Here is a 21,587-nt window from a genome sequence, read left to right as displayed (position 1 = left end):
AGAAACCCATCCTAACAACACGTACTTAATCCGATAACGCAATATAACATAAAACAACACAAACCGTGGACTCATAAGCAATATATTTCTAGAAAAGGAATACCCTTAACATCAACTATACAAATGATACATAATTCATAGAAGGTAACTCTTAGCATTTTCATAGAACACAACTTTATAAATACATGGTTATTCAAACAAATAAGGATACTTTTTCTTCATTTCTTCCTCGACCTCCCAAGTAGCCTCTTCAACCTGCTGGTTTCGCCATAACACTTTCACGGAGGAAATTTCTTTGTTTCTCAACTTTCGGACTTGCCGATCAATAATAGAAACTGGAATCTTTTCATAAGTCAATTCTTCAATAATCTCAATAGTCTCAACCGGAACAATGAGTGTCGGGTCTCCACCTACTTTCTTCAACATAGACACGTGAAACACCGGGTGCACTAATGATATCTCAGGTGATAGATCAAGCTTGTACGCCACATCACCGATCCTCTTAATGATTTTGTACGGTCCGATATACCTCGGACTCAATTTCTCTTTCTTACCAAATCGCATTACACCCTTCATGGGGGAAATCTTCAAGAATACCCAATCATATTCTTTGAACTCCAAATCCCTACGACGAACATCCGAATAGGACTTCTGGCGACTTTGAGCAGTCTTCAACCGCTTCTTAATGATCTTAACTTTTTCCATAGCATGATGCACGAGGTCTGGCCCTATCAACTATGCTTCCCCAATCTTGAACAACCTAATGGGAGGTCTACATCTCCTACCATATAAAGCCTCGAACGGTGCCATCTGAACGCTAGCATGATAACTATTGTTGTAGGCAAATTCTATGAGTGAAAAATGATCATCCCAGCTACCTTTGAAGTCTAGAACATAATCACGAAATATATCCTCAAGCGTCTGAATAGTTCGCTCTGTCTGCCCGTCAGTCTGCGGTTGAAAGGTTGTACTTAGATTCACCTGAGTACCCAGACCTTGCTGAAATTTCTTCCAAAAATTAGCTGTGAACTGTGCCCCCTTATCAGAAATGATGGAAACTAGAGTGCCATGCAACCAGACTATTTCTTTGATATACAACTAAGCATACTGTTCTGCTGTATCGGTAGCCTTAACCGGCAAGAAGTGGGCTGATTTTGTGAATCGATCCACAATCACCCAATTTTGAGTCAAACTTATGAGGAGTGCGAGGTAGTCCTAACACGAAGTCCATGTTAATCATTTCCCACTTCCACATTGGAATTTCTATGTTCTATGCCAACCCACCGGGCCTTTGGTGTTCGGCCTTCACTTGCTGACAATTTGGACATCTCGCCATAAAGTCCGCTACTTTCCTCTTTATATCATTCCACCAATAGACTTCCTTAGAATTACGATACATTTTTATAGAGCCCGGGTGCACAGAATACCTAGAAGTGTGAGCCACGATCATGATTCTCTCCCAGAGACCATCTACATTTGGAACACATAGATGCCCTTAGTACCTTAGTGTACCATCACCCATGCCAAGAGAAAAGGCCATGGTCTTATGTGTATGAATCCCCTCTTTCAATTATCCCAACAATGGATCGTTGTATTGCTTCTCCTTGACTTCTACAACAAGTGATGATTCAACCCTATTTTGCACAATCACCCTTGTCACTAGAGTCCGCAAGACGAACTCCCAAACTAGCCAATCGGTGAACTTCCTTGGCCAATGGCCTTTGATATGCCTCCAAGTGTGCTAAACTACCCATAGATTTTTGGCTAAGAGTATCTGCGACAACATTAGCCTTCCCCGGATGATATAGAATATCAATATCGTAGTCCTTGAGTAACTCAAGCCACCTTCTCTGTCTCAGATTTAATTCCTTCTGCTTGAAAATATATTGAAGGCTCTTATGGTCCGTCAATAAATCCACATGGATACCATATAAATAATGACGCCAAAGTTTCAATGCAAAAACCACCGCCGCAAGTTCTAAATTATATGTTGGATAGTTCTTTTCATGATTCTTGAGTTGCTTAGAAGCATAAGCTATCACCTTGCCATGTTGCATTAATACACACCCAAGTCCGATTCTCGAAGCATCACAATATACCACAAATCCATATGTACCCTCTGGTAGGGTCAACACTGGTGCCGTAGTCAACATTGCTTTCAACTCCTGGAAACTCCTTTCACAAGCATCTGACCATTGGAACTTAATTGCCTTCTACGTCAATTTAGTCAACGAAGAGGCAAAAGTAGAAAACCCCTCCACAAACTTTCTGTAATACCCCGCTAAGCCTAAGAAACTGCGAATCTCTGTTGGAGTTGTAGGCCTTGGCCAATTCTTCACAGCTGCAATTTTCTGAGGATCAACCTTAATTCCTTCACTAGAGATGACATGACCCAAGAATGTGACAGATTTAAGCCAAAATTCACACTTTGAAAACTTTGCATATAACTTGTGCTAATGCAGGGTCAGCAGAACTACCCTGAGATCATCGGCATGGTCCTCTCGACTTCGTGAATGTACAGAAATATCATCAATGAACACTATCACAAATGACTCAAGAAAAGTCTTGAAGACTCGATTCATAAGATCCATGAAAGTTGCTGGGGCATTTGTTAGCCCAAAAGTCATCACAAAAAATTCAAAGTGCCCATATCGGGTTCTAAAAACTATTTTTAGAACATCCTTCCCCTGATCTTCAATTGGTGATATCCGGATCGTAAATCAATTTTGGAGAAATACTTAGCACCTTGCAATTGGTCAAACAAGTCATCTATCCTTGGTAGTGGGTACTTATTCTTGATTGTGACCTTGTTGAGCTGCCGATAGTCGATACACATTCTTAAGGACCCATCCTTCTTTCTTACAAATAGAGCCGGTGCGCCCCAAGGCGACACACTCGTGCGGATGAAACCCTACTCTAATAAATCCTTAAATTGTTCCTTTAGCTCTTTCAATTCTGCTGGTTCCATTCTGTATGGTGGAATAGATATTGGTTGCGTGCCTCGCATCACATAAACTCCAAAATCTATCTCCCTGTCTGGTGGGATCATAGGGAGCTTATCCGGAAAAACTCCCGGAAATTCATTCACAACAGGCACAGACTCAAGTGTATGTGCCTCAACATCGGTATCCATAACCCAGGCCAAATGGTAAATACACCCCTTGTTGATCATCTTCGTGGCCTTAAGGTAAGAAATAAACCTACCATTCGGCACCATATCATCACCCTTCCACTCAATAATTGGCTCATTTGGAAATTCAAACCTAACAGTCATGGTTCGGTAATCAAGCTTGCCAAAACAAGAATAAAGCCAATCCATCCCCATTATTACATCAAAATCGACCATTCCCAATTCGATGAGATCGGCCATGGTGTCCCGACCATGCAACGTGACAACACAATTCCTATAAACCCGCACGGCCAAAATGGACTCACCAACCGGAGTAGATAAAGAGAACGGCTCATGAAGCTGTTCTGGTTCTATCCCAAATCCCATAGCAACATAAGGAGTGACATATGACAAAGCTGAACCGGGATCAATAAGAGCATATACATCATGAGATTGGACAGTCAATATATTTATGACAACATCTGGAGAAGCCTCTAAATTCTAGTGACCCCTCATAGCAAAGAAACGGTTGAATCCTCCCGAACTTTGTGCTCCATCCCTAGCTGTACCACGCCCTGCAGTTGTTGTAGTGCCTTGAGCTGGAGGAGGTACTGCGGATGTAGTAGCTGCAGAACTGGCTGGTTGTGCCGTGCCCCTGCCCACACCCTGGCGGGACGAACGACAATCTCTCTGAATGTGACCCCTCAATCCACACTTATAGCATATGGGTAAGTCCATGTAGCATATTCCTAAGTACATCTTTCCACACCTAGGGCATGGGGCCTTTCGCTACTGCTGGAATCTACCACCATGCCGACCCTACTGGTAGGAGCCCATGTTGCCCTGACTGGGCCTGAAATGGCTCCACTGCTGCTGACTGGACCCTGATGGCGGTGCACTAACCGAAGACTGAGCAGAGGACTGAGATGGCCCTGATGACCCTCCCCTAAATGCTGACCTACCGCCACCAAACTAACAAACAAAGTTGCCCGCAGACTGGGCCTTATTACTACCCTCTCGCTGCATTTTATAGGATCATTCGGAGAGTGGGCCAAGTAGCTTATGAGTTAGAATTTCCCTCAGAATTGGAGTATGTCCATCCGATTTTTCACGTATCTATGCTACGGAAGTGCATTGGCGATCCTACCCGAGTGGTGCCCACAGATGATGTACAGATTACTGAGGAATTGTCATACGAGGAAATTTCGATTGCCATCCTAGACCGACAAATCTGCAAGCTACGAAATAAGGAGATAGCCTCCGTGAAGGTCTTATGGAGAAGAAAGAAGGAGGAAGAGATGACGTGGGAAGCGGAGGAAGAAATGAAGTCTAAATACCCCCACCTATTTCAAACTGAAAATATGGCTCGAGGTGAGATACCTTAGCACAGCTCTATTCAGGCCAGTAGGTCATCAGGTAAGCTCTTATTTTTGACTTTCGAAATTTATAATGGACATATGTATGAGGCCAAGTGTTGTTATTTACAGACATTGGCCATATGTTGTATGTATAGTATGTTTTCTGGCTGCGTACAGGTTGGTTTTAGTCCAGTGTATGGAGGAGACTCTGCCAAAATGTTTCCAAAGTCTCGAAGAGTAAATATTCGAGGACGAATATTCCAAAAGGGGGAATGATGTTACACCACATATTTTTATACGTGGAAGTACGCCATAAGTAAATTGATATAAGCTCCGAAATGAGATGTCACATCCTGCATTTTTGTATGTCAAAGTTTCATCGTAAGTTAATCGACGTAAGTTCGGGAATGAGATTATTTTAAGATTATAAGCATTATGCTACTTCAAGCAAGTGATGAGTAAATTCGTGAAGGTGAGAGGGTAAGCAAATCGAAGAAAATGAATTTTCGTCGAAGTTTGACATTTTGAGATCAAATACGGTCCAAGCTACAATATCCTATATTTATGGACTAGTGTCATACAAGGTACCACATGACCATAATAGAAAGGTGTGCAAAGTATGTTAAAAGTAAGTAGTATTTTAAGTAATTTGATATAATTCCTAATTATGCGGATAATTGGGTAATTATTGGTTAATGGGAGATTAACAAATTAATTAAGGAATTAAGTGGCTAGTGTTGGATAAGTCTAAATTTCCCCACGTGGCAGCAACACATGATTCATTAGTGACTCTTGAATTAAAATTGCAAGATGGCACAATTAAGAGGGGTTGGTGCCTAAGTCATCACTTTAGACTACCCTTTTCATAATTCCAATACGAGAATTCTGACATATTTCACGTCAAATCCAAATGCTCTTTGAATTGTATAACGCATGAAAAGAGAATCAGAAGATGTTGGTTTAGACTTCTATACATCGCAAGTTCCTGAAAAATGGTAGGCAGCTTAGTAACGTGACATTTCTGCTTCAACAAGAATTTGAGCAAGAATATCATACGGATTTTTCCCTACTCCAGGTATGTTAAGGCTAAGCCCTTCCTTCATTTTGGTATGATCTCGTAATTATATGTGTTTGATAACGAGGCATAAAGAGAAGTTCATACTCCCGAATTTATGTACATTATCCTAGTCTCATAAGTTACATTATTCTCCCTTATCGGGACTTTATATTCAATTGAGTATTGTCTTTTTCAGTCAAGAGAGCAGAGGCTGTATATATATAAAGTATTACAGTATTTTTATCACCATCAAGCTATAATCGGTGGACAGGCCCCTATTGGGAAACCTCCGATCAGATGGTAAGTTATATACCGAGTCTGCTGTGGCCGAGCGCCTATGAGCGAGCCCAATTGGCCGAGATACAGAGCCTAGTATGGCCAAGCGCCTATGAGCGAGCCTACTAAGGCAGAGCAGTTGTATATATACCGAGCCTTATAAGGCCGAACAACTATTTTACTTACTATATTGAGAGAGTTGAGTAAGTATTAGCAGGTAAGCATATCTTCGGATTATCTTTGACTCCCAGTTACTTTCAGTTGTTATATTATCAGTTCACTTTCAGTGTTCAGTTATTCTGTTGCCTTATATACTCGGTACATTATTTTGTACTAACGTCCCTTTCTCTGGGGATGCTGCATTTCATGCGTGCAGGTTCAGACAGACAGGCGGGTAGACCTCCTCAGTAGGTGTTGCCCGAGTTCAACTGTATCGGGAAGCTCCACGTCCTTCGGAGTTGTCTGGTCTAGGAGTTTTGTGTACATCTTGTGTATATATGTATATAGGTCATGAGTAGGTCGGGGCCCTTTTCCGATTACGGTACATCCATCAGTAGAGACTTCTAGACCTAACCTGTCAGTTAGTACAGTATGTTGGGCTTGTAGGCCTTGTACGTATATTTTGTTGGTTTTGTCAGCTGTAGTAGTAATGACGGCCTTGTCGGCCCAGCTTTATATTGATGTTTAGTCAGCTTTGGTATCCATTCAGTTTTATATTTTACTTCGTAAATTGTCTTGCAATGTGGCCCATGGTAAAAGTATGACATTATATGTTCAGATTCCCTTAGTCGAAAATTGGTACGCAAGGATAGATGAGGCACCGGATGCAGGTCTCGCTCCCCAGGTTCGGGGCGTGACAACGGTGGTCGCAAAAGCGACAAAAATCCTACTTTTGTGAACCTGCCCCCATTCGCATTTGGGTCTCACCTTCGCATTTTCAAAGGTTGCCCAGCTAAACTCTAGTCGCATTTGCGACATAACAACCGCAAAAGTGAAGTCCACAGGATCGCTTTTGCGAAGCTATATTCGCATTTGTGAAGACAATAGCGCCTCCCCATATATCGCTTTTGCGAGTCCAACTTTGCAAAAGTGGGACTCACAATTGCAAACAAGTCATCGCAATTGAAAGACCTGCAGAATTGAAACACCAAAAACAAAGCATCAGCAGTCCAAAAACACTCAGAACACATCTGAAACTCGTATGATCCCCTCGGCTTCCAAACCGAATATGCACACAAGTGTAATATCATCATATAAACTCACTATCTCACTCAAATCACCAAAACAACATCAAACATCAAGAATTGGTAATCAAAACTCAAGGATTTTCAAGTTTAAAACTCATTTTTTCCAACCTTTCACATAATGTGCCGAAATGGCCTCGGGTCACCCGGGACCCGAACCAAACATACATATAAGTCTGAAATCATCATACAAATATATCGGAATTGTCAAAATACCGATCCGAGATGGTTTACCAAAAATGTTGACTGTGGTCAACTCTAGTCATTTTTTTAAAGTCAAAAATCATATTTTCTTTTAAAATTCACGTTTAAATTTTTTGAAAATCGACACGGATCACACAGGCAAGTCATAAATCATCAAATAGAGCTATGAAATGTCTCAAAACACAGAAAGGAAATCTAGTACTCAAAACGACCGATCGGGTCGTTACAATTTCTTTTCTCTTTTTTAATGCCTTGGTACCTCTTTTAGATTTCTCAACTTTCCCCCTAAACTTAGGCTTTGAGCCACATACTACATATGAGTGCTTAGGAGGGTTCAGATGCCAAGAGGAGATCATGTTCAAAATAGTGAAAGGCTTGTAGCATGGTTATCAAAAGAGAAATGCTAAAGGCTCAAAGGGGTTTGACTAGGGATAATGATCATAGGGTGGAAATTCAAAGCTCAAACGGTCCAAGAAAATCCTACAATCATCTTTCAAACCAAGAAAATATAATTTTTTTCCTTGAAGCACATTCGGGACAAGCTTTATACTATTCACTCAAGCACTTAGACTAGCAACAAAATTTCACCTCACCTATCATACAAATAGATCATAAAAGAGAATAGAGTCTAAAGCCTACAACAACCACAATCGAGTTAAAATCTTTGTGGTCTACTCAATCATCTATTGATCATCAAAGACAACTCAAGAGCCTCAAAGTCACTTTACTAGAGTTAGTTCTTTCAAAAATGACTCACAACAACCTTGTCTCAAACCATAAGCATGCAGTTAAGTATGTTGGTACCACATGAAGCATAAATAACTCATTTTCATAGACTGACTTGATTAGGGCTTTTATCCATTACTACTTACTACTATTACTACCTACACATGTAACGGGCTAATTTCCTTAAGAATGTCACACTATCCATCCTCGGGAAAAGTCACCCAGTTCACACAAGAAACCACCTTTGGAAAGAACCGTAGTATTAAAAAAATCAAAGGCTTATTATCAATAAAAGACAGAAAAGCATAATATTTACACTACCAAAACAAACAAAATTATAGATTACTACCAAATGTATCAAACTACTAAAAATAAATAAAATAAGTCATCCAATTATTCCAACCCAGTGTCATCAAATATATAAATCCATCAAATTCTCCATCCCCCACCCCACCCCCTGAATAAAAGTAAGCATTGTCCCCAAGCTTAGCAAAACAAGATCAAAGAGTAGAGAGGGACGAAGAAACATCCTAAGCATCCTCAGTCATCATGGTATCACCAGTGGGGTTAGTCCGAGCTAGCTCAGCTAACTGGATTGTATCATCATCGTTCGTGGGAGCTGCCTGAGATGTGAACATGTCACGTACTGCATCAGCAGTTCTGGATGCAAGGAAAGGCTCTGCAGCCTGAGCAGTAGGGGCATCCTGAGAAGTCTGAGCTTGGTGAGGCTACGTGGGGTCAATCAGCATGTCAAATGGCAAGTCGCCGGTCTCAGATATCCTAGTCACTTTAGCTCGGAATGACTCAACTGACTTCTTGTTGGCCTGCATCTTTCTCATCTTCTTCACCTGCTTGGTCAACCTCTCAATCACTGCACCATGTTGCACAAGTGTGTCCATAATCACCTTCTGGTTGTCCAAGACCTTAGTAAGCTTCATATGAATGTCAAAAAGGTCTGGATGTTTAGAGGGTTGCCTTACAACTATACTAGATATCTCGAACAGCTTTGATGTAGCTGGCTATATCCAATTTTTGAGACTCACCAGTGTCTGAGAAACCCGTAAGGCATATTGTGGGCCAGTAGGCAAAGGAACCATCCTTTGGGTAGGCAATAGAGCAGGGGCTTATGGTGGCTCAAGAACAATGTCTCTGGCAATGGTAGAAGGCTCAGCTGAAGAGGAAGAGATATCAGAGGGACACAGAGCTACTACTACAGGCTCATTAGACTATCTAGTAGTAGTGGAAGGTTGTATACTCTTCTTTTGGTTCCTAGGGTCTTGCAACTTGTACAGATCAAAAGGGCCGGTTGGATTAATCTTTGTATCAAATGGTCTAGACTCCAGTTTGGCATCTGTCAAGTACTTTGTGATGGTATTAGGGTAGGGGTAGGAGGTGTTACCCTGTTGTGCTACAAGAGTGATATTGGCCAACATCAAACCACCCACATTGATTGGGTACATAGCTATGATAGAAGCCACAAATATTGCTCTCTCCAGAGGTAGGTTGTTCTCATTCAGGCTCGGATCAAGTCTCGTACAAACAAACGTTTGCCAACCCTTCACCTCAAACCTCAAAGTCTTGCAGAAGATTGGTACTTTAACACCTATCCAATGAGGAGTAGGCCGAGGTGCAAGAATCTCTACGAGCCATGGTTGAACCTCCTCCTTCCCAGCCAATTTAGCCAAGTACTCCTTCAGTTCTACATCCTCAAATATGAGGTAGGCATTTAAAGTGCATTGATCAAATTTCAATTTAAGGTTGCGCACTTTGGTAACCTTGGTCCCTTTAACAATACGTGTCGTGTTGGCGTAGAACTCCCAGACAAGGTGTTCGTTAAAATCCACCAGCTCCTCAATTTAACTGCATCCAGCCTTTCCTCTTTGTAAACTGTTCCAGAACTGTTGGATTATACTTGTCTAAGTCCTTGTAGAGGAATTGTCTTTCATGAGGGAGGGACCTTTCTTTCCACCACCTTCGAAAATCCATATAAGCATTGAAGCTTAAGAATATGTCTTCCCATACCACCTTCTTCTTTGTCCTCATTGTGCCATCCCTTGCAACCTTTCCCCATTTTCTGTCATCGGGGGCATCATCAGAATCAGAGTCTTATACAACCATATTTGACGCATGACTAGTGCTAGTTATGGCTTGAGAGGTGCTCTGAGATGTGGAATGCACAACTTGGGGCTCAGACTGCCCCTACAGCTGAGACTGCTCCTCATTATGCTCTTCAGATAGAGACACTAAATAGCGTTCGGAGCCTTCCCTAGACGGGAAATAGGAATCTAACTTAGAGAGGCTTCTACCTCTCCCCCGGCCATCAATTGTCTTCTTGGCAATTTCCTTTTGTACACTCGTGTGCATGACACCTCTGCCTCTGCCCTTTCCTTGGCTACCCCTTCCTTTAGATGTTTCACCTTTCCCCTTAATCGCACCATTATCTGTTTATGCACAAAGAGAGTTGTCAGTGGGTATAGAAGTTACAAAGCAGTTAGAAGTCATATTAGTAGTAGAGGAAAGCATAGAAACGGTGGGGTGTTCAGTGTTTATCATGCAGAAGATAGAATTACAGTGCAGTCCACACAATTCCAAGTGCGGTGCATAAAAATCCAAGTGCAGCCTCACTCCTGACTGATGCCTCAGACCTTCAGAGAGAAGTGTCTGAAGGACAGTGCGGACCTGCATCTGCAGCTGTAGAAATCCAAGTACGATCCACAAAATTAAATCGCGGTCCGCACTTGAGTAAAAGTACTCAGGTCCTAGAGAAGAAGTTCTCTGATGGATAATGTGGACCTCTCTTTGCGTCCATAATAATTCAAGTGCTGTTTGCACGATTAAATTGCAGCCACATAACTATGTGTATTAACCAAGATACCTAATTCAACAATTGCGGATCGCAAAATTTTAAATGCGGTCCTCACATATCAGAATAGTTAAGGACGAAGGTCATTTTCTACCTAGGTTATGCAATTATATGCTCAATCCATCCAGGTAATATGGTAAAGGCATGATAGAAAAATACCCAACCCTATCTAAGCATGTTTTCACAAATACCCATTCTTAAACTACCCCACATGGACACAAATAAGGGATGTAATCATAGATGGCCTAAAATGAAGTTAAAAACAAAAAAATAGATTCAAAAACAAAAATATGGCCGCTTTTGCCAAGGCAGAGTCGCATTTGCGACTCAGCATATTGTTGATGATCTTCGCGTTTGTGAAGAATAGGTCTGCATTTGCAAGGGCATCAGGGCTCACAATTGTGGTTACTGGGATTCTGAGAGGAGTTCGAAATTGCGACCTCTTTCTCGCAATTGCGATGTTCACAATTGCGACATCTGCAGCTGGGTAAAAGCTAAGTTATACGGGATTTTTCTCATTCTTTCAAATTTCCAAACCTAGAAACCTTAGAGGCGATTTTTCCAAAGAGCTCTTCTTCCCCAATTCATTGGTAAGTGATTCTAACCTACTTCTTTCAATTACCCATTACATTTTATAAGATTTTAACCTAAAATCTTGGATTTTCATGGTAGAAATTGGGGATTTTGGTCGAATTAGGGATTTTTGTAAAAATTGGAATTTAGACCTCAATTTGAGGTCGGATTTCGAAACAAATTGCATAACTGGGCTCGGGGGTGAATTGGTGATCGGGTTTTAGTCCTAATTTCAGGTTTGGACTAAGCGGGCCCGGGAGTTGACTTTTGTTGACTTTTTCAATAATGACCTAAATCGAACCTTTCTCATTCGTGGGTAGTTCTTAAGGCTTATTTTGAATCATTGGTTGATAATTTGCTAGATTTGGTTGGCTCGGAGGCTTGTTCGAAAGGCAAAGTTATGGTTGGGCTTTGAGTTAATTTTTGGAGTGAGGTAAGTATCATAGTTAACCTTGACTTGAGGGATTAGGACTTGTTTGCCTATTTGCTACGTGTTTAAATGTTGGGTAAGACGTATATGTGAGGTGACGAGTACTTATGCGTTGTTCTTGGGTTAAAGCATGCGATTGGAACTTGTTTCTCGTGATTTATTTCCTTCTTTGATTGTGATATCCATGTCTAGACTAGTTTATTACTTAATTGATCATTCTTTCCGCATTTATGAATTAATTGTGATAATTGAATATTATTGGAAGTTGAGGCTTGGTATTGTGGAAACGTTGTTGATGTAAGGTTTATTCTTAATTATTCTTTCTGCCAAATATCAGATATTCATTGCTTCATGATAAGGGAGAGAGGGTTAATACACGAAGGGTGAAGTCCTGCCGATTATTGTTCCATTTGTTGATTTATACATAGTGAGGAAGAGAGTTAAAGCACCAAGGGTAATGCAGTGCCGTATTTATCATTTTATAATGAAATTGAGAGTAAAACCACGAAGGGTGATGTCGTGCCGTATTTTTCATTTTATGGAGAGGTTGAGAGTAAAAGCACGAAGGGTGATGCCGTGCAGTTTATATTCATTATGTTTATTCGTTTCATTGGCTGAAGGCTTATTGACTGTTTCATGATGTCATTCCCTATTGTAGTTACCGCATTTTGTACCCCTTTTTCATGTCCCCTCCCAATAGTATATGTTAAGTCCTTATTTATTGTTATGTTTTGCTTATATTTTCATCTGTACAGGTTTAATTACGTGGGTGTCCTGTCATAGCCTCATCACTACCTCGTCGAGGTTAGGCTTGAAACTTCCGGAGTACATTGGGTCGGTTGTACTCATACTACACTCTGCACTTCTTATGTAGATTTTGGTACTGGTCTCTGCTGTACCTGAGGTGCATCAGCTCAGATTAGCATTTGGAGACTCGAGGTAGATCTGCTGGCATCCGTAGACCTTGAAGTCCCTTTTCTCTTTCCTTATTTATTGTTCATCTCATTCGAGACAGTTGTATTTATTTCAGACTCTGTATGTAGAACCTCTAGAAGCTCGTGTACTTGTGACTCCAGATCCGGGTTGTACTAGATATTGGATCATTATGCTATTTTGTACTTTATTTTGGCTCCATTTCTGTTTAGTTGGCTTTACTTATTTGAATTGTTTAAAAATTGGCTCAAGGATTTCTCTAACGTTGGCTTGCCTAGCAAGTGAAATGTTAGGAGCCATGTCAGTCCCGAAGGTAGGAATTCCGGGTCGTGACAAGTTGGTATCAGAGCACTAGGTTACCTAGTGTCTCACGAGTCATGAGCAGGCTTAGAAGAGTCTGGAGCATTGGTACGGAGACGTCTGTACTTATCTTCCAGAGGCTATGGAGTTTAGGAATAGTTTCCCTTCTATTCTTCTCTGTCGTGCGATTTTATTCTCTCATTGATAATTGAACTCTTCTACTCTTGTTCTCTCGCAGATGGCGAGAACACGTACTACATCTTCATCTGGACAGCAGTCGGAGCCCCCAGTGGTAGCTCATACTAGGGACAGAGGACGAGGCCGAGGTCGCGCCAAGGGCCGAGGCAGAGGCAGAGCTCAGCCTAGAATTAATTGATCAATTTCTAGACTAGTTTGATTATGATATCCATGTCTAGACTAGTTTATTACTTAATTGATTATTCTTTCCGCATTTATGAATTAATTGTGATAATTGAATATTATTGGAAGTTCAGGCTCAGTATTGTGGAAACGTTGTTGATGTAAGGTTTTGTCACAATCCAAAATCTGAATAGCCATGACGGCACCTAACCTCACCCGCTAGGTAAGCCAAATAATAACAATCCAATTCAATTAATATATAACTGACTCTAATACACTCCCCAAGGACTGGTAGTACAAATCATGAGCTTCTAAGTTTAGAATTTACAAAACTGGTGTGAAATAAAAATACGTCATTTGTTTGAAATATACATGAACAGATTTAAAAATTCTAAAGCTACCTAGAACAAGAGGCAGTTGTGACTGGATCGCAAGTACAACTTCAATGCTAGATCCCGCCATGTACAGCAACATCAACATCCAAAATCTATACGCAAGGTGCAAAAGTGTAGTATGAGTACAACCGACCCCATATACTCAATAAGTAACAAACCTAACCTTAGGTTGAAAGTAGTGAGGAGTTTGTACCAAGGCCAGAGTCCACTCCAATAACCAATAACATCTCATAACAATACAATTTAAAGCAGTACAAGTAATAACTCAATAACAGAATGTTCAGCTTGTATACAATTCCGGAAAATAAACATTATTTTTTCAAGTATAACAGTAAAACTCAAATCCTTTGCCGAAAATCACCAAAAATATGAGTAAGTCTTAAATATGTGATTTTTCTCAAAAATTCTTTAACGCCAAATAAGAAATTTCATTATCAGATGGCATGAGGAAAAATACTTCTCTCTGCCTACATATCAAGCATGCATGTCTAATTCAATGCAGCACAGTGATGAACTCATGTACTCACACTCTCAGAGTACTCAATCTCACTGTCTCAATTTCTATGGTGCACACCCACACGCCCGTCACCTAGCATGTGCGTCACCTCCAAACAATTCACATAACACGTATAATCAGGGTTCATACCCTCAGCTCCAAGTTTAGAAGTGTTACTTACCTCAAAATACGTTAACTCAATCCACTGGTAAGCCTTTTCTGCGATTATCCAACTCCGAATGGCTCGGATCCAGATGAATATTTCCTTGGAAATCCCTCGGCAAAAATCGATACAAATCGAGCTTTCTTAATTCAGCTCTTTAGTGATATTAAAACCTCCAACTACTCTTACAACTTCAATCTACATCAACTTAGTTCAGTTGGACCAATATTAGTAAAATTTCAAGGTTTTAGGTTATTTAGGCATTGTATCAAACACCTAGAGTGCATAAATCTGTACATCTCTTAACCATGGAATTAGTTCATCAAACTACCACCATTTACCAACAATTTATAACTTCCAATCATCACATGCGTGATCATTCATCCACACCCAACCAACAAAGTTACATCAATTAATCACCTTTCAATCTCTACCATGGTTACGTATTTAAATTGGGAATTTATGGCTTCCAATCACCATACCATGAGTTCTAATACTTAATTCATACTCATTTTCCCATAATAAATCCGTACATGTAAGTCTAAGGGTGTAGGATTACCTTTTTGGAAGAAATCTTGCAAAACCCTCCTTTGAGTTCTTGAATAAATTTTTTGAAGATCTAAGTATTTAATGGGTAGATTTCATCAATACTAGTGTAGAAATGATGGAATTTCACACTAAGATAATGGGGATTGCTTATCTTGAAGAAGAGAGGAGCTGGTGGTCTTGAGTGAGTGGAGAAGAGCTCCAAAATCCGTCAAAATGAAGTGGGGAAATGAACCCAAATATAAGCCCGGATTTCTGGGTTTCAGACGCGGCCTCGGATGCTATGGCAGCACTTCACTGCCAGCCCTTCTTTCGGACGAGGCACCGGATGCTTCGCATCAGCAGTTCACTCATCTGCTAGCCTTTGGTAATTTGGCAATAACTTCTTGTAGAAATGTCCAAATAATGAACTCTTTGAAGCGTTAGAAACTAGACTCGAAGATCTTTCATTTGATAGGTTATCCATAACATAACTCCTTATATATATATATATATATATATATATATATATATATATATATATATATATATATATATATATTTATATATGTAGATATTCTTGTCCAAAGTTAGGTCTTGTGCCGCAACATATCAAATCAATCCGGAATGACCTCAAATTTTGCACACAAGTCATAAATGACATAACGAAGCTATTCAAATTTCCAGAATCGAAATCCAAGCCCGATATCATCAAAGTCAACTTTTAGTCAAACTTATGAACATTCCAAACCTTCAAGTTTCTAACTTTCGCCAATTGGTGTCGAAACCTTCTAGAAATATCCAAATGAAATTCCGGGAATATGCCCAACTCCAAAATCACCATTCGAACCTAACAGAATCATCAAAACCCTGATCCGAGGTCAAATACTAAAAAGTCAAACTTGGTCAACTCTTCCAACTTAAAGCTTCAAATATGAAATGCATTCTTCCGAACTAATTCTGAAAAACCTAAAAACCAAAATCGATGATTTACACACGTCATAATACATCATATGAAGCTATTAAAGACTTCAAATAGTTAAAAGGAGCATAAATAGTCAAAACAACCGGTCGGATCGTTACAAATTTATTCTTGATTATTCTTTCTCCCAAATGTCATATATTCATTGCTTTATGGTAAGTGGGAGAGTGTTAATGCACGAAGGGTGATGTTGTGCTGATTATTATTCCATTTGTTGATTTATACATAGTGAGGAAGAGAGTTGAAGCACGAAGGGTAATGTTCTGCCGTATTTATCATTTCATAATGAAATTAAGAGTAAAAGCACGAAGGGTGATGTCGTGCCGTATTTTGTCATTTTATGAAGAGGTTGAGAGTAAAAGCACGAAGGGTGATGCCAGGCCATTATTACTGTTTCATGGTGAGGGTGAGGGTAAAAGCATGAAGGGTGATGTCGTGCAGTTTATATTCATTATAATTTATTTGTTTCATTGGCTGAACGTTTATTGATTGTTTCATGATGTCATTCTATGTTGTAGTTACCGCATTTTGTACCCCTTTTTCATGTCCCATCCCAATAGTACATGTTAAATCCTTATTTGTTGTTATGTTGTGCGTATATTTTTGTCTATACAGGTTTAATTATGTGGGTGTCCTGTCATAGTCTCGTCACTACCTCGTCGAGGTTAGGGTCGACACTTTCGGAGTACATTGGGTCGATTGTACTCATAAAATACTTTGCACTTATTATGTAGATTTTGGTACTGGTCCCAGCTGTACCTGAGGTGCATCAGCTCAGATTAGCATTTGGAGACTCGAGGTAGATCTGCTGGCATCCGCAGACCTTGAAGTCCCCTTCCTCTTTCCTTATTTACTGCTTATCTCATTCGAGACAGTTGTATTTATTTCAGACTCTGTATGTAGAACCTATAGAAGCTCGTGTACTTGTGACCCCAGATCCGGGTTGTACTAGATATTGGATCATTATGCTATTACGTACTTTATTTTGGCTCCATTTCTGTTTAATTGGCTTTACTTATTTGAATTATTTAAAAACTGGCTCAAGGATTTCTCTAACGTTAGCTATCCTAGCAAGTGAAATGTTAGGCGCCATCACGGTCCCGAAGGTAGGAATTCCGGGTCGTGACAGATATTGATAGAATGAATGAGGGGTTTTAAAGGGATATGAGTTTATGAATGAATTCATAAGAGACGTTAGAAGAGTTTTAAAATTGGTACATAACCGGTCTAGATTTTATAAGTTTATAAAAGATATTGAGTTATGAAAACACTTTGATTTGGGGGATGGTTTTTTACATAATGCTAAAAGGATGTTCTGTGAGAAAGCGCATCTAGTATTACCTTAGATTCGGAAGATTTTCAAAAAAGGAGCTATTTACCGAAAGTTCCTTAAAGGCGGCAATTCCTTGAAGTTTTGATTTTCTTTTGAAAAATGAAGTTGAAATCTGATTTTTTTCCTTTTGAAATAGAGTTGTTGTTCACTAAGTTCTAGATTTCAAAATCTTTGAAGGAAAGAAGGGTGAGTGAAAAACACAATAGCGAGCAGATTATAACTAGTGAACTAAGGATCTATCATTAGCTAATTTCTCCTTTTAATCCTATATTGTTTAAGGCTTGCCTAAGTTCATATGATACTAAAGTATAAAATAAAAAGCATGTGTTCTAATATATGAGTGTTATATACATAAGAGATAAAATAACAGTAAAGACATAACAAATACAACTAACATTAAACTAGTTAGAAGCAACAAACTAAATTAACGAGGCAATAATAATGATAAAGGAGTTGAGGGAAAGAGGACTGGACTCTGTGATTGGTCCTTAAGAAGGTATGTCACGACCCAAAATCTATTATAGGTCGTGATGGAGCCTAACACCGCTGTCAGGCAAGCCAACAATAATTAATTAACTTAATTACTTATTTTAGTATTTGAAATCATGATTTCCTTCAATTTAATAATAAAAGATGGACTTTATAGCCTCGCGATCGCGATCGCGAAGCTCTACTTTGCTGCCCTAGAAATTTACTCTACGCGAACATGGAGAACGCCACGCGAACGCGATGCTTTGACTCACAGACTTATGCGATCGCGAACGACCTCACGCGATCGTGATGAGTAAGCGCATGGCTCAGCTTTAGCCTCTTTAACTCTACGCGAACGCGACCTTGTCCACGCGTTCGCGAAGCACCACTTCACACCCCTATGCGATCACATCCTCAAATTCGCGAACGCGAAGAGCAACTTTGGCTGACCTCTCAGTTTGCCTTAGGCGATCGCGAACGACTTCACGCGATCGCGATGAGTAAAAATTATGCAACAAAACACGAGAAATCTGCCATCTTTCTTAAGTCCAAAATGGTCCGTTGAGCATCCGAAACTCACCCGAGCCCTCGGGGCTCCAAACCAAACATGCCCATAAGTCCTAAAACATCATACGAACTTGCTCGCACGATCAAATCTCCAAAATAACACCTAGAACTATGAATTGAACCCCAAATCAAATAAAATTTTCAAGAAAACTTTAAAACTTATATTTTCACAACCGGACGTCCGAATCACGTCAAATCAGCTCCGATTCTGACCAAATTTGGCAGACAAGTCATAAATATTATAATGGACCTATACCGGGCTCCGGAATCAAAATACGGACCCGGTGTCAATAAATCCAACATCAGTAACTTCTTAAAAATCATTAAGCTTTCAAACTTTTAATATTTCATCAAAATTCCATATCTCGGGCTAGGGACCTCGGAATTCGATTTCGGGCATGCGCCCAAGTCCCAAATCACGATACAGACCTACCGGAATTGTCAAAATACTGATCCGAGTCCGTTTGCTCAAAATGTTGACCAAAGTCAACTCAATTGACATAAAAACTTTCCGAAAATTTGTACGGACTGCACACGTAAGTCGAGGAGTGATAAATAGTATTTTTCAAGGTCTTAGAACATAGAATTACTTAGTAAATTTAAAGATAACATTTTGGGTCATCACATTCTTCACCTCTAAAACAAACGTTCGTCCTCGATCGAAGTTAGAAAAAGTACCTGAGTTGGTGAATAAGTGTGGATATTTACTCCGCATGTCCTACTCGGACTCCCAGGTAGATGCCTCTACCGGCTGACCTCTCCATTGCACCCGAACGGAAGGATAACTCTTAGACTTCAACTGTCGGACCTGCCGGGCTAGAATAGCCACCGGCTCCTCCTCGTAAGTCAAATCTTTGTCCAATTGGACAGAGCTGAAATTTAACACATGGGACGGATTACCATGATATTTCTGGAGCATAGACACATGGAACAACGGACGAACCGATGATTAACTAGGTGGTAATGCAAGCCTGTAGGATACTTTACCCACCTTTTCAAGAATTTCAAAGGGTCCGATATACCTAGGGCTCAACTTGCCCTTCTTTCCGAACCTCATTACACCTTTCATAGGTGAAATCCGGAGCAATATTCTTTCTCCAACCATGAATGCAATATCACGAACTTTATGGTCGGCATAACACTTTTTCCTAGACTGAGCTGTGCGAAGTCGATCCTGAATAATTTTAACCTTATCCAAGGCATCCTGTACCAAATCGGTACCCAATAACCAAGCCTCTCCCAGTTCAAACCAGCCAACTGGCAAATGGCATCGCTTTCCGTATAATGCATCATATGGAGCCATCTGAATACTCGACTGATAGCTATTATTATAAGCAAACTCAGCAAGTGGCAAGAATTGATCCCAAGAACCTCCAAAGTCTATAACACAAGCGCAAAGCATATCCTCCAATATTTGAATGGTGCGCCCTGACTGTCCGTCCGTCTGTAGATGAAATATTGTACTCAACTCAACCCGCGTTCCTAACTCACGTTGTACAGCCCTCCAGAAGTGTGAGGTAAACTGCGTACCTCGATCTGAAATAATAGACACAGGCACACCGTAAAGGCAGACAATCTCACGAATGTAAATTTCAGCTAACTGCTCTGAAGAATAGGTAACTGCCACTGGTATAAAATGTGCTGACTTGGTCAACCTGTCCACAATGACCCAAACTGCGTCAAATTTTCTCTGAGTCCGTGGGAGCCCAACAACAAAATCCATAGTGATACGCTCCCACTTCCAGTCAGGGAATTTCTAACTTCTGAAGCAAACCACCAGGTCTCTGATGCTCGTACTTAACTTGCTGACAATTCAGACACCGAGCTACATATGCAAATATATCCTTTTGCATTCTCCTCCACCAATAATATTGCCGCAAATCTTGATACATTTTGGCGGTACCTGGATGAATTGAATATTTGGAACTGTGTGCCTCTTCAAGGATTAATTCACGAAGCCCGTCAACATTAGGCACACAAATACGACCCTGCATTCGCAGAACTCTATCTTCTCCCACAGCAACCTGTTTGGCATCACCGTGCCGCACCGTGTCCTTAAGGACAAGTAAATGAGGATCATCATACTGCCTCTCTCTGATACGCTCATATAAAGAAGACCGAGCGACTGTGCAAGCTAGAACCCGACTGGGTTCTGAAACATCTAACCTCACGAACTGATTAGCCAAAGTCTGAACATCTGCAGCTAATAGCCTCTCACCAACCGGAATATATGCAAGACTGCCCATACTCACAACCTTTCTACTCAAAGCATCGGCCAACACATTGGCCTTTCTGGGGTGATACAAAATGGTGATGTCATAGTCTTTCAACAACTCCAACCATCTTCTCTGCCTCAAATTAAGATCTTTTTGTTTGAACAGATACTGAAGGCTACGATGATCAGTAAATACCTCACACGAGACACCATAGAGGTAATGACTCCAAATCTTCAGTGCGTGAACAATGGCTGTCAGTTCTAAGTCATGAACATGATAATTCTTCTCGTGAACTTTCAACTTCCATGATGCATATGCAATCACCCTGCCATCTTGCATTAATACTGCACCAAGACCAATGTGAGATGCATCACAATATACTGTATACGATCCTAAACCTGAGGGTATTACCAACACTGGCGCCGTAGTCAAAGCAGTCTTGAGCTTCTGAAAGCTCAACTCACACTCATTTGACCATCTGAATGGGACACCTTTCTGGGTCAGTCTGGTGAGTGGGCTTGCTATAGATGAAAAACCTTCCAAGAACCGACGATAATAACCTGCCAAACCTAGGAAACTCCGGATATCTGTAACTGAAGTAGGTCTAGGCCAATCCTGAATACCCTCAATCTTTTTAGGATCCACCTTTATGCTTTCTGCCGATACAACATGCCCCCAAAGGAAACTGAGTCTAACCAAAACTCACATTTTTAAAATTTGGCATATAATTGATTATTCCTCAAAGTATGAAGCACACTCCGAAGATGCAGCTCATGCTCCTCACGACTGCTGGAGTAAATCAAGTTATCATCAATAAATACAACCACAAAAGAATCCAAATAGGGCTTGAACACCCGATTCATCAAATCCATAAATGTTGTTGGATCATTTGTCAACCCAAATAACATCACTAGGAATTCGTAATGCCCATACCGAGTCCAAAATGTTGTCTTAGGGACATCAGATGCCCTAATCTTCAACTGATGGTAACCAGACCTCATAATTA

General features: G+C 40.4%; 1 protein-coding gene across 1 annotated transcript; it reads right to left on the bottom strand.

The window, feature by feature from the left end:
• Positions 1–2,911: 2,911 nt before the first annotated feature.
• On the bottom strand, positions 2,912–3,496 carry LOC138897409 (uncharacterized). Its single transcript, XM_070183376.1, has one exon. The coding sequence runs from the start codon at positions 3,494–3,496 to the stop codon at positions 2,912–2,914; it is 585 nt and encodes a 194-aa protein (XP_070039477.1).
• Between the last annotated feature and the right edge of the window lie 18,091 nt (positions 3,497–21,587).

This window comes from Nicotiana tomentosiformis, chromosome 8, assembly GCF_000390325.3.
Source record: "Nicotiana tomentosiformis chromosome 8, ASM39032v3, whole genome shotgun sequence".
NCBI classification, from domain to species: Eukaryota; Viridiplantae; Streptophyta; class Magnoliopsida; order Solanales; family Solanaceae; genus Nicotiana; species Nicotiana tomentosiformis.
Note: the sequence above shows the minus strand (reverse complement) of the source record. Positions and strands in the feature narration are given on the sequence as shown.